General features: G+C 44.6%; 1 protein-coding gene across 1 annotated transcript; it reads right to left on the reverse strand.

Annotated features, from left to right (window-relative positions):
* Positions 1-4,335: 4,335 nt before the first annotated feature.
* SESN1 (sestrin 1) lies at positions 4,336-14,250 on the reverse strand. The gene is made up of 9 exons (XM_009893852.1): positions 14,189-14,250; positions 13,063-13,263; positions 11,923-12,105; positions 10,364-10,606; positions 9,002-9,149; positions 8,051-8,163; positions 7,619-7,809; positions 7,225-7,369; positions 4,336-5,468 (listed from the first exon to the last, which is right to left on the reverse strand). The coding sequence occupies exons 2-9, from the start codon at positions 13,234-13,236 to the stop codon at positions 5,382-5,384; spliced, it is 1,284 nt and encodes a 427-aa protein (XP_009892154.1). The 5' UTR covers positions 13,237-13,263; positions 14,189-14,250; the 3' UTR covers positions 4,336-5,381.
* Positions 14,251-14,484: the final 234 nt, after the last annotated feature.

Here is a 14,484-nt window from a genome sequence, read left to right on the forward strand (position 1 = left end):
TCAATCATCATTTTTTTGTGGTCTAGATTGTACAGCTTTATATTTCTAATATCCCTGTACATTGCCATTGGTAAGCGTGTTGGAGAGCATAGCAATTTAATTTTTAAAAAGTCAGTAAAGCCTAGCATTTATATACTGGATACTATCTTTTGAGAAGCTTGGATGAAATTTTTGCATGTGTCATTACTTTTTACAATATATTTGAGCTGATTGAGCAGCTGTTCATTCAGTGTGATTTGCCTATTAATCACATAGTTCTTTGGCTAGGAAAATGAAACAGAGCTATTTGCTGAGCTTTTAGTTTTTAACAGGTAAATTGCCACTGAGTACCTGGACCTCTGTGGTACAAAAACTGCTATGCACTATAAAAGAATGTTAGATGACAGGAGCCACGTGTTACCTGCAGACTTTGACACACTTTTTCTTTATATAGAATTCTGCGATGGAGTAACCCAAGTGCTATTGGGGCATTCTGCTGTGTTGTATCGTAAGCTTCACTCTTCGGAGTGAATACTGTCAGTGGTCAGGGGGAAAGTTGCTCCCTTTTCCTTTGGAGATCTCCCTTTCCTTACCTGGAGGTATCACAAGTCCTCCCTTGGTCCTTGTGGGATATAGGTCCAGCTGCGCAGGAAAACAACTTTTCTGAAGTAGGACTTCACATCTTAGGGCATCCGTTCCCAGGAGCTGCCTGTGTGCCTCTACTTCTCAGATCAGCTGTCTCCCCTGGGCTCGTGTCTCCATCCTTGGGGCAAAAAAAGGGTCTTCACATTCCTTCTGACGGCTGCTGCCTTGTTTATTGCTCACTTTTCGTCCTTTCAGTGTGTAGAAGTCCCTGCTTGTAGCCCATGGATTAGCTGAGCAGGTGCATCACTGGCCTCCAGCATTAACACCCTAATTGGCTACCGAAAGATTTACAGACCTGAGCCATTTCTCTCTTTTCTGACCTCAGATTACTAAGCATAAACCACTGTGCAGGGGCTGCTGGGCTCCTCGCTCTGATCCTGAGGGTCAGTGGCATCACGCTGTGCGTGCCAGGAGAGCACGTCTCCAGCCTGGCAAGCCCTGCAGAGAGGCCAGAGGAGTGTGTTTTTCTGAGGCAGCAATTCAGAGCTCCCTCAATGGCACTGCTGTACCTTTGGCAGTGCCCAGTCCTCTGCTTCCAGGTGAGGAGATGACATGAGGAGGCTGAGCAGTAGTAGAAGGGCAGGGAAGCTTTTTTCCTAGTGTAGGTCCCTGCTTCTACATTCTTGGGGACTTCTTTACTGTTGATGGGGCAGGGGAGGGAAGGGGAGATTTCATGGTCCAGGTTTTGGAAGTGGTGAGGAAGAAACTTCAGTGAAGGCAATGAAATTGCAGTGTTTCTTGTGACCAGCAAGGCTCAGCCCTGCAGTGAATTGCTTGGGGAGCACACGTGGCAGCCTCCACATCACTGCAATCTGCAGGAGAGGACTGCTCAGCCGTTCCATACAGTTTGGCTCCAGCAACAGCTCTGCTGAGCTTGAAAAGATCTCAATTATCATTCCTTCTTTTGCCATTTTAATTTTAGCTGAAGTTGAGGGGAAGATAAATGGCTTCAATGCCCCATTTGTTTCATGGAAAAAAGAATGGATTTGCTTTCTGGAGTAATTAAAGAAAGGCTGATGGGTAAAGTACTCCCCTGTGGGGAGGGAGCTTGGAGGCATTTGTTCTTGGTGTTCGCATCCAAGGCCAAAGGCAGGCGAACACCAGCTGTGTAACGCAGGGTGGGGATGCAGTGGAAAAGGCCTCGTGGCCAAGTCCTGTCAGTAGGTCTAATCGGGATTGACAAGCGCTGTCAGAAGGCAGCCTGGAACCGAGGTTTTGCTCAAGTCAAGGTGGATATGCAGGCAATTAAGATTCGTTCAAAGAAAATGCTAGTTATGTATGTCAGTCATTACCGATGAAACTGTAAACAGGGGTCTGGAGTGCTGTGTAGTGTGTCCTGTAGCACAGGGCAAATTTGGGTATCCCGAAGTGGAGCACAAAGCTGTGGCAGCCGTGGTGTGTGAGCTCTGGCTTCACGTTTAGTGTTTGGCCTGTGCCTGCCTCAGGAAGAGGTATGGTTGAGGGTTGGACTTTGTGATCTTAAAGGTCCCTTCCATCCTATGCTATTCTGTCATTCAGAGGTGCTGGGGAGGGCAGTGAGGGCAAGCACCGAACGGCAGAACCCAGCAGTGGCTCTTGTGAAGCTGCACGGGCCCATGTCTTTCTATGAACAAAACTTGTGGGTAACAAGAATGAGCCCCAAAATGCTGAATTTCTGATGTATTCTTGTGGCTTCTTCTACCGTTTGGGTGTCTCTGCCACAAAACCCAATGCAGAACCTCTCTTCTGACTTTAGGAACCTGTTCCTGTTTAGTGACCAAATCCTTGGCCTCTGTCATGCTGCCTTTTTTTTTTTTAATCCGGGGTGGGATGTGTGTGCGCACATGTGCACAAAGTTTTGAAAGGAACCTACAAAGAAACTGCAAAGGCAGGGGTTGCTGGGGAGGGCTGTTAATTGCTGCTGGTGGGGCAGATGGCTCTGCCATGCTCCTCTAAGCACAGACTCAGAAGAAAATCCTGTGTGGGTTTGTGGTTTTGTTTTGTTTTTTATAGCGCCCCACCTGGGCCCACGCAGCAGCCAGCCGTTTAGTTCCCTTCCCTCATGCTGGCGCAGTGAGTCTCCTTCCACGCGTTGCCTGGCCTTTTGGACAGGATCCCTGGCCCACATGGTCTTTTGGGGTGAGTTGCCAGTACTACTAGTGGCCGCAGCAGAGGAAAGCAGCTCACACCTGCCAGTGACAGAGGCAGTGCTGTGTGGCTTCTCCCTCGTGCCCGGGCATCGTGCACAGCTGCTGCTCTGTGCAGCCATCGCCACTTTCTACTTTCATGGAGCATCTGGTGACCCAAACATTGCCTTGGTTGTAAAGACTAACCCCACCAGTGTCCTCTGTTGGCACTGTGTTGAACAGCCTTGCTTGTTTTCTTCTACTTAGGACCACAAACACCTCAGCATTTCTAATGGAAAATCCCCAAATGTTTTCAGGCCTTTTCTTGAAGGTAAGTATCTTTGTGTGTAGTCGGGATTGCCTGCACGTTGTGGTTAACAGTCTGTTTTTGAAAATGTGACTGTATGAAGCCACTGAGACGCACAGACTCTGCAGTGTTTACTGCTTGAAGAGGGAGAGAGTGCCTGCAGATACCTGCGCGTGGCTGGAGAGCGTAGGATGGAAACGGCCAGTTCGGGCTTCTCAGAAGATTTCATGTCTACCTTAGACCCCGCCAAAAAGTGGCAGGAGAATCAGGTGCTACAGAAACTCCACTTACGGATTGAAAAGATGTTTCTTCTGTGTCCTTAGGCATAGCTTAGCTTTAGGATAGGCCCTTAGACAGGAAAGTTTTGCTCTGTTTTTGGAACACTAAAAATCCTGTATTTTTAGTTAAGAGGAAATAGCAGATGCTTCCTGTTAGTCACAATTTTTGACAGTTTATTAATCTTTCTCCCCTAGGTCTTTTTTAATATTTTACCTTCTTGGACTGTAAGCTTAAAACTGTTCTCAGAATGTTCTGTAGTAAGAGAAACCAGTCTGAGCTAATGGAGAATCTTAATTTAAATCTACCTGTGGGCTTGCAAATATCCATTTCTTTCCCACCCTACAAAAAGGGCTCCTACCTTCCTGTAAGCAGGTGGGAGTTTCTACACTTGAGTGCACTGTAACCCCCGTGACAGGCAGCTGTAGGGAGTGTGGCCAAAAGAGTTTGTCGCTCCCTTGTAGCAAATCCCCCTCCCGGTGCCTCTTGCCATACATCCCTCAGCCTGACGGCACAGACCTGGCCATCCTTCTGCTGCCAGACATCCTTTTGGCACCAGCCTTTGCAAATCAGCAGCCTCATCTGGAACTAAGTTCACTACCGGAGGATTTTAAAATCAGTTTAATTCTCAAAATAACATTTAGACCTAGTCATTGAAAATAAGTGATTATGTAAACATACAGTTGGAATCTCCAGTCATACCACACCCGTTACTTGTGAAGAAAGCAAAAACCTGATATAACAGCGTATACGTGAAGGGAGGATGGAAGAGTAGGGGAAGGTTGAAAACATCAGGAGTGTATGATGAGAGGTGTTCCTACTATTATTTTAGTGAAGATCTAAATTATTTTTTAAACTTGGTTTTCTCCCATCATTTTAGACTTGGCTGAAAAAGTTATGGTTTGTTATTTGAAGTATGTTTGCTCACTACTGTTTCAAACCTTTTAAAGCAGTCTTTGAACTAGTAAGTAAACCAGTAAGAGCAGAAGTGTAAAGTGAAACCATACAAACACACCAAGAGAAAAAGTTGTTACCTTTATTTAAAAAATACCAGTAATACTGACAAATTTAAAAAGCAATTCACACTCATACAAAAGTATTCATGTGTTCTCCAAAACCACTGTATATTAAACGTCAGCATTTTAATCATGTTCTGATTTACTAAAAATAGATGGTTTTTAAGCCTAGTTATTTAAGCAACTGCAAAAATCAGTAAGACCAGCGTTGGGCACGTAATACAGTAGGACTGTTTGGCAGTCTAGAACAACATTCCCACCCCTTGTCCCAGCTCCTGAACAGGTATCGGTTCATCCTCGAAAAACAGGACAAGAAGCTACTCGACACTTCACGTAGTCAGATCTCTCAAAAGCTCGGAGGACTCCCGTCCTCTTCTTTCCATAGGAAGACCATTGCACTTTGGAGCTCCCCAAATAATGCTGAACAAATGTCCTGTAGCATTTTAAGGCTAAACTATTTGAGAAAATTGACTGCTATCTTTCAAATTATCAGTGTGGACAGAAGAGGTTTAGTTCTGATTTAAAAAAAAATATCTAAATAACAAGGCTTTTTTGAAACCACACACAATAAAGGCTCAGACAATAGCAGTGCTCACTTTCACTTTTAGCTTAACTGGAACAGCCTGCGTCTGTTCACTCCACCAGCACAAATAGCAGCATCAAGATTTTTCTAAAATTATTCTCGTAGGGAAAGCAAATGTCATCAAGTCCCACTTCTTGTCACGCTCCAACTCCCGTAGTATTTGCCTTAACACAAGATCTATATATCTATCATTTGCTATATTGCCACAAGTTCATAGAGTGTCCCGTGCTGTCTAAAGCCAAAATACCATGAGCAGGCAGCACTTCTGCACAACCCTGTCTTTTCAACTGCCAAGCGTTCACTGCCGAGTGGCAGCAGCGATATTCCAAACACGGAAATAGCTGAAACTAAAGGAGTTATGGCACAATGGGCATCTTAACTTATAGCTACCGTTGGTCCTGAGGCTTCGTATCTTCCTCTGCCATACTGCAGCTGCAGAACATTCCAACGTCGACAGGCAGCCGGAGACATCAGGTCATATAGCGAGTAATAGCTCTCAGAGCATAAAGTAGTTCGGCTTGCATCCGAGCTTCTACCAGAAGCAAATTTACATGGACCTTCGGGAAAGAGAAGAAGGTACACTTTAACGGTGCGCTCACAATAACGTACTGCAGTGAAAGGAAGTCTGCAGGGCTGTGGTTTTTGTTATTAATGTTTGCAAAAGCAGCGGGGGAAGCACCTCGTGTTTGAGCTACCCAGTTCTATCTGCAAGGTTTGCTGAGGGAGGGAAGGCTGAACGAGCGCTGTACGTGGCACAGCAGCACAGGGCTGCGATGGGTCGCAGGTACAGCCAAGCTGGGCCAAGTTCAGAGGAAGAGGCGGTCAGTCATCCTGTAGTAAACCAACTGGTTTAGCTGGGGAAAAAAACAGACAAGCTTTCAAGCACACAAGCCCTTCTTCAGCAGCAGACGATGCAAGCTTGAAAATAATTGTTCAAATTTAGCTTAAGTTGATCAGTTCGTTAAAGGCAAAAGGGTGGTTGGTAATTGTGGAACAGAGGGGGTTGTTGGCAAAGGAAGAGGGGATAAGGTCGTTTGCCCCTGTGGGACGACAGAGAGAGAAACACACAGGTAATTATCACCTGGACAACAGGTAGTAGTTAGAAAAGTGGCAACATGCCATAAAACTATTCTCTGTGCTGAGGCGGAGGTCTCCAGCAGCCAGTGGAGGTAAGAGCTTTTGCTGCCCAGCTCATCTCCTCGGTGCCTTTACTGCATTTCTTTGAGGATAAGATCAGAAACCATGTGGGGGAGGGGGTGAAAAGTATTCTCTCACTGACAGCAGGTTGGTTGTCAGTTTGTTCTGGCGTATAACGACTGTGTTGGGTTTCATTCACGTGATTTCCATGAGGATGGATGGTGATTGCATTCAGTGACAGGTACAATCCTTGGATACTGATAGATATGGAGATGCAAAGTTTTGGGCTTTAAAGCAGGATTTGTGTGCTTGAAAAGCTTGTCTCTATCCATTAGTCTAACCAAAACAAACACGTCCCTGCCCATGGCAGGAGGGTTGGAAGTAGATGATCTTTAAGGTCCCTTCCAACTCTGACCAATTCGATGATTCCCCTTAAACAACCTTAAATCACTGTAGTTATAGTACCCCTATTATAACTGGGTATCTCTAAACTACTTTCATAAAGAGTTTAGCAAGAAATAGAGCCTCTGATGATATGAACACTGATTAAGGCACGTTTATGTTTCAGCACTGTATCAGCACACATTTTAAGTGGTGCCTAGAGATATTTTTCCAAAGAAAAACTGGAGTATGTGAGCTTGATGGAGTGGACAGCCCAGAGTTAATAGCAAAAGGTTTGCACTAGGAGGTACAATTCAGCCTGTAAGCCAGCAGCAGGACTTTAGGCTTTAACACGAAGTAACTGCTTTGGGGCCATCTGCACCAAGAATGACTGTAGGACTGTAAAGACCTTGGCCAGCAAACAAGCTGCTCTGGGTCTGAGGCCAAGGGATGGATCTCCCATCACTTCCCCGCCTCCGTGGGATGCAGGCAGTGCCGAGTGACAGTGGAGGAGAAAGCCGCAGTCGCATTGAAGCTGTGCCATTTGCATGTCTGACCTCCCCGTACAGTTCAGAGCTCGCACAGCCCGTGCCAGCTGTCAGTGAGCAAACACGCAGTCGGAAAAGAAAAATTATTTCAGCCGGGGAGGTGCCACACCTCCTGATGAATTTACTGAATGCGAGCAGAATCCCAGTAGCAGCAGCTGAAGCCTGAACAGCAGCTGGGTAGCTGTGGCTGTTAGCGTGGCAAACGCATCTACCGCCCGTGTCCCTCAGCACACATGCAAACTCTTACCTTCTCAGAGTGTTCAAACTGCCTCCAGAAGCTATCATACATTCTTTTTGTGGTCTTTTCAGGAGTGCAAACCACAGTCTTGATATAAACTTTAAAGCTGCGGTCCAACAACTGATTGATTTCACCATAGTCATAATCATCGTATCTGTTCAGAATGGAAAGAAAAACACTTTCACTTTCAAGAACCAGGTATTTTACTTGCACTGTTTCTATGGCAAAATACATTATTGTGTAATCTGTACCATTACCGGCCCTCCCCATAAATAAAAATATGTTTAAAAATACACGCATGTTTGCTTATTAAATAGCTTTGCTTCAATCTGAGAAAGAAAAAAACCCAACAAACCCAGTGCTAACAAGTCTGAGGTACTTGAACAAAAGTAGCAAAACTGACCTTATTCCAAACATACAGTGAATATAGTTCCAAATAGCTCGTCGTAGCATTGAGGTATCCACGTCTTTGTGCATGGCCATTGTGTTGTAAGTCAGATTATAAGCAATATGAAACTTCTCATCAAGTAGTTGTCCCACATCTGGGTAAAGACGGTTAACCAAGGAATAGCCATGGTCTTCCCAGGAATAATCCTTGGAATAAGGAAAAATGCAAATGGAGCATTTCAGAAATGAACTGGTGAAAGCCTAGTGCTTTAATGTCATTTATCGCAGGGCAGCGGACACGAGGCGAGGCAGGGGAAGGTTGCTTATTTGCTTGCTTTAAGCCTTCTCATCTATGGGGCAGTAAGTTACCAAACTTCCAGGTTTGGTACATGGCACAACCAACGGACGTTCCGCTAAGCCTCGTGATAGCAGCCCCCAGCCTCATTACCTGAACGCGAAAGGTGGGCACGTGCATTCCGTGTCTGGAGAAGTCTTTGTAACCATAGCTGGTATCCTCAAAGTGACGAGACACGTCTCTTGTTGGTGCCGATTCTTCATCTTCTGTTAATTTTGAACAGAATTTCACACAATTTCAGTATGAACAAATTGGAAGTGTACTAGCAGAACTCTTGCAGAAGAATGTTGGTCTCAGTGCTTCTTAAATAAACACACAGTTTCACTGGACTACCTGTATTAAAATTCTGTGGTACAGCTCAGTGTGACTGCAACTATGGGTTTTAGAGGCAACTCCATGAAAAATGCTTGGACTCTTTCTTATAGACAAACATCTTTTTCTCCCTTCTTTTGTGTACCAGTCTTCACTCTGTCCCCTAAGTCTAGGGGACACAGCTGCTAATTCAAGGGGTGTGCAAAAATGTCAAGGGAAAATCTGTTTTGGAACAGAGATCTTATTAAAAAAAGAGACCTCTGAGATGTCCACGCCAGGTTTATTTTAGAGGAAGCTCTGTTGAAGAGCCCACAACAACCCTAAGCTTGTACCAGGCTAAGTATTATCTCACAGTCATCTGAAAAGTAATGTTTCGTACACTTAAATATCTAAGTTTGTTAAGGACTTCTTTTTACAACGTCTTGTGAGATACTTAAATCTCTTGTGAAACTTCTAAATCTCTCAAGAGAAAGATTCCATTTCTGTTGGAAATTTCTACTAAACATAGTGAGTATTATGGCATGTTTGAGCAAAGCCACGAATCTTGGCCCTACTTTGCTTTTAAGTGTTCCTGGAAGAAAACAAGTCACCCCTGATCTTGACCCCTTCAAAGAAACGATAATGTTTTTCAGACATCTAATAACACTTATTTTCCCCTTTGGGGGCAGTAAGTATTTCTTTGAGTGATTTGGAAAAGTCTGAATATATATACACACACTACATCTGTTCTACCTGAAGAACACACGAACATGCTTTCTCTCTTCTCTCGTTCAAACCGTGTAGCCATCTCTTCTTGGCTGGCTTCCTCTTCATCTCTGCACTCCTGCAGCTGCTTCATTTTCTCCATAAGAGCTTCAACTTCACAGACAGACTCTGTAGTCTTGAAAAGGAGAGAAAAATTAATTTCCATGTAACAAGAACCGACAGTGATGGCAGAAATCGTCGAGCCAGAAAAATTAAATGCAAGCTACGTCCTTCGTCACATCCTTAAATACTGGGTTTTTTGAGGAAAACAGTTCTTGAAAGAAATCTGTGCTGACCCAACAGTTCACAGTTAGTCATCTTCTTTTTTCAATTACATCCCTGGTATTTTTAGCGTATTTTCAGAATCACAGCTTCTTTGAACAAGTGGTTCTCACACTAAAATTAAAGTAATTTCTCTTACTTAATCTAAGTGTTTAACAACTGAAAAACAAGGAGCTGTAACAGAAATTCTGATAGAGGAAGTAACCACAATTTACTACCCAACTGTATTTTCCCCCTTTTCTGCTCACAGAGAAGAAACATACTGAAGGAAAAAGGAAGAGTGACTGCAAACGCAGATTTAACGAAGCCTCAAAGGAAAGCTAGTGCAACAGAATCTTATTGCACAAGAGCTGTTTTAACACCACAATGCACGATTAAGTCAATATCTGGTCTTGTAAAAATCCGTCAGCACAAAGCAGAATAAAGTTATCTTCAATTTATAGTGTTCTGCCCCTTTCCTCTCTGCCTTTTGCAGTCGGTTTGCTCCTTGAGAGAACCAGTGAGCTCCATCAGACAACATTTAAATGTCACACCAATGCTTAGTTCACATCGTGCTTTTCACTAAGTGGAAGCATGTACAGATCAGTGAGCATAAGTGCTGCAGGCAGGAAATACTGTTTTAGAAACAACGTCAGAAAATTGTGAATGATCTGTTGTGTGACGTATCACAAAAAATTCAAAGGCAACAAAGACTGGAATCAAAGGAAAAGACAACTTTTTACTGCACCCGTGGCAAAAAGCATTCCTGGCCACTGCTGCTCAGGACACCTATCCTGCACTAGCTGAGGCCAGAAGTCATCTCAGCTTGCCAGTAAGAGTGACAAGAGACCAGAAAAACAGACAACCGAGAGATTGTATCTTTGTCTCTCCCTTCGGTAGCTTCCCCCAGCTTACCAGTGTCACATCAGCTTCTCCTAAATACATCTTTTAAACTGGGAAACCCTCGTCTAGATTAGGCTAATCAACCTCGCTCTCGCTGAACGAAAAGGGACGGGCATCCTCCGTGTATTAAATTTACAAAGAAACTACTACTATTGAAAGAGGCTGTTTGTTCAGACAGATACTTACTGGAATACTTCCAGTTGGGCTGGCGTGAATTTCGTCCACCCCGTGGTAACCATTTGTGATATCACATATGCAATAGTTGCTGACGGAAGGGGGCCGGAAGGTGTGACCCCCTTCACAGTCGATCTCCGGGCTGATTCCACAACCAAACGTGAAGGAAGCCAGGGAGTGGTAGTGTGTAAGGAGAACGACGGCGTGGATCAGCTCCGCCAGGGACCAGCTGTTCTCTTCAGTCTTCAAAAGATGCTTTAAAGATAATGCAAGACAAAAGTATTAATTTTAAAAGGTCGTTCAAATGATCCCACCTTAATGCAGTTTATCCACACATTTCTTTACCGGATAAAATTATTTTTCTGACGCCCACAATTGCTTCCTAACTCTCTGCTGCCTTTAGCGTGCACAGTGTCCTGTTACCAGGTGACCCACCAGCTGCAGGCTCACATGGTTAAGCCACACAGGAGATGACTTTTCTCCCCTCTCTGGCCCTCAGCTATCGGATCAGTTGGGGTTTCTATTTTGCACCATCTGGTTTGTACCAAGGCCAGACCGACTTGCATTGAAATTTCACACCTCTGATGAAGATGCAACCACAACAGTCGCATGTTTCTTCAACTGGTCTTTACAGCCCTCAGAAAACCCCGGCAACTCCTTGCAGATCAGCTGCATCAAAACCTGGCATCAAGGCTGGGCTCCCTCCATCTTGTCCCTGTGGGTGGAACGCTCTACATTTCAAACCCCAACTTCCCCTTCGGGCAGGAAAGTGTGGGAGGTTCAGGGCTGCCCAGCAGAGCGCGCACCCTCGCCCACGGCCCAGCCTCCTGCCTCCCAGCAAGACCTGCCGCCACCTCTCCACCTGGCAGATGGTGCCAGGAGAGTCCCACCACCTGCTTCCCCCTTGCTAAGGGTAAAGAGATGAGCAGAGGAGGAGGAGTCGCTGCAGTAACCAGGGCCAGGCTGCCCCTGGTGTGAGAGCTGCCATCGCTGCACACACGCTGCATGAACTCTTGAGGCCGGCTGATCCGGGCAGCCCTCAGAGGAGAGGGCAGCAGAAGCTTGGTGGCTCGTTGGTGGTGCGGTCCTGGCTGGCTCGTACCACCACCGCTCCCCTGGGCTGCTCTGCCAGCCTCCTCTCTCTGACCCAGCCTGAAAAGGAAGCATGTGAACCAGCAGCAATCGAGAGAGGAACGTGGTGAGGGGTGTCCAGCCCAACCTCCGGCAGCATCTCTGAAACGCTCAGGGCGTTCTGGCTGCTGAATGCACATCACTTAAGGAAGCGCACATCTTGAGCACATCCTCATCGCACCAACTGAATTCTGACACGACAACTCTGAAACGTTAGCGTGGTTTCAATTAAATTTCTTAGTCATTCAAGACTGGTTATGATGTTAGTTTTACAAGGGCACAAGTGATATTATATCATGCAGTATCACAGTGACGTAACGCTGAAGTCAAAGGCAGTACCACAGAACATCTTTCCCCCTGTCTGGCGCTTAACCCTAAGGATCTGTGATTGCCTTACTGAAAAATAAGGGTATGCTCACATTGCTCCATGAAAAATTTACCTCGATATGTTCCTTGGTGATAAGCCAGGGTCGGTGAGCCAGCATTTTGTTCAGTTCTCCTAAATTTTGCAGTTTTTGAGGTGCATTTTCCAGACCATTCAACCATTTAGGGTCTCCACCGACATGAAGGAAGTCATTCACATGGAGGTTAACGAGATAAGAGCACTGATGTCGTGCTGCAGCCTAGAAAGGAAAACACAGTCATGATACAGAAAACAATTACTGTAAGTTAGTGCTTTGTGGCAAAACCTGTAAGTCATCATTTCCTCAAAATATTCAAGAATAAGACTTCCACTGATCAAAGGCTGAAGTAAAAAAAACCCTGAGATTAACACATCAGCCTGTTTTGATTAGTGTTCTCAAAACATAAGTATTCTTCACTCATAGACATTGTAACTATAGTGGCTACAGATGCAACAGGGAGATCCAGGGAGAAGTAGAGGCATAGATTTATCGTATGTCCTGAAGCAAGTAATCCATACTGCATAGTACTCTCCAGCAGGGCAGAAGCAAGGCTGCCTCTAGGTGAACCTTTACCAGCTAAAACAAAAGCAGGTTTTAGAACACATCTAGAGAGACTAAGGGCAGCTTTTCAGCAAAGAACAGACCTCGTATCATTTATTCGCACACTGATACTTTCCCCATCAAATTAAGACACAGCCCAAAGCTTTAGTTCAACTTCAGCAGACAAAAATCATTGCACTGGCAGATTGGAAATTATGAAATCAACTGCTTCTGGCACAGAACTTGCTTAGCATTTAGAGATTCAGAAACAGACGATGGGACTATTGAATTAGAGGGAGGTGCATTTGACAGGACACACACACACAAACAAGCTTTCTTGAAAAACAGTTTCTGAGATACTAAGGAAACCAAAAATAAACAATTGTCTTATTTTTATAACAGATTTTTTCCCCCTCTTTCTCGCAGTCCTACCGAAACTATGAACATAAAGTACTGGTCTTGTGAAACAATTTGTAAACCAGACACAAACAAACCTACTCTGCTTTTCCCCTTAGCTCCTGATGAAATGCCTCTCCGACTAGAAACTGCAAAACACAGCAATAACTGCTATTAAACAAGACCAGAGGCTGTTGCCAAAGCGGCTGTTTCTGCTTGCTGTTTTATGTTCCAGCATACCATTATCCCGATGTAGTGTCGGTAATGAAGCGGGAGTGGACCATCCATTTGCAGTAGATAGTGCTGAGTTTTTAGAAAGCTTTCAAGATACTGCGGGTGGAAAACCATCACCAAGGTAACATTGTCCAATCGGCCCAGTGTAGCAAAAGAATCTGCAAACAGCGTGTGCATCATGGCGTCTTCGTTTCCCACTTGAATCGTCTGATTGAATGGAAAGAGCAATTAGCAACATTGTCTGAGAAGTACCAATAAAATAGTAAATAAATATATTACCGCAGCACCCAGAGGCCCCAGTGAAAGGAATTATATTATAAATCTATTAATGGCATTAAATCAGTGCACATAAGGCAAGGCACATTAAATCCCTTTAATACCTCTCATTTAGGAGATCACAAGTGGTTATAATAGCAAAAGGAGATTTTTTTTGCCTTTACGCCTTCCCTTGTACAACACTGACTTCTTGTTTTTAACTGTCTCACCTTCACTTTCTTGAATGTCCCATTTGATCTAAGTCAGTTTATTACAACAACAAGGTAAATGAATAATTATTTTCACCGAGGGAAAAACAGGGAAAGAAGTACAAAGCTTGCTAAGATGACAAAAGAGAGAACTAGAAGGAAATCAAAGCTTAAGGCTCTAAAATTCCTCGAAAACCACAGGCATATTACTAACTTTTCCTCTGCTCCAAATTCTCTTACCAGACGATCAGGAGAGAAGCACCAGAAATGCTCAGCCACAGCACTTTGAAGCTTCTCAGATTATTCAGAACGGTAGAGGCAGCTCAAGAAAAAGCAACCCCGGAGCAGGGGGGCAGGTGCCTTGCGGACCAGTAGGAAATTACATCCGGATGTTCACAAGGAAACAGACGCTCTTACACAAAACGGTATTGGGTTTCTCTCATGCTAGATAGCAGCGAAGGAGGGGTCATAACTATTTCAAAGCTCCCCAGGGCTCACACCGCTTCTGTACACTAGAGCTGGGCCAAAGCCTCACCAGGACTGAATGTGATCACGACTGAAAATGTTTTGCAGCTCAGCAGCTGTCCTGAAACCAAATGTGGGTTACTACTAAAAGGCTGTTCCTTAAAAGCATAAAGTTCACTGTGTACTTGAAAACAGTACCACACCTCCTTCTCGGGGATGAATCTGCTTGGTCCGTGTCCCAGTGGTCTAGGAATTCTTATTCCAAGTTCCTAGAAAAGAAAATTACACCATCTCAGCACTTAGTTATAAACAGCTTTTTAGCTGTGGTTGCAAGAAAGAAAAGAATTCTCCATTCAGAGCTGGGCTTATTTGGGTACTCGTGGTACTCTTACACGGGTACTTTTACTAGTACCATTTGTACAAATGCAAATCGTTGTTCATACAAGTGCTTTATAATTAGCCACGCTTGTTTACAGTGTACTGTCCCGCTCCAGCAGCA

This window comes from Charadrius vociferus, unplaced genomic scaffold, assembly GCF_000708025.1.
Source record: "Charadrius vociferus isolate BGI_N301 unplaced genomic scaffold, ASM70802v2 scaffold129, whole genome shotgun sequence".
NCBI lineage: Eukaryota > Metazoa > Chordata > Aves > Charadriiformes > Charadriidae > Charadrius > Charadrius vociferus.

Coding starts and splice junctions, on each gene's coding strand:
- SESN1 (XM_009893852.1), bottom strand. CDS start 13,236: ATGATGCACACGCTGTTTGCAGATTCTTTTGCTACACTGGGCCGATTG. Junction 10,607..11,922: donor TCACCAAGGAACATATCGAG/GTAAATTTTTCA, acceptor TTATCTTTAAAG/CATCTTTTGAAGACTGAAGA. Junction 9,150..10,363: donor GCCCAACTGGAAGTATTCCA/GTAAGTATCTGT, acceptor CTCCTTTTCAAG/ACTACAGAGTCTGTCTGTGA.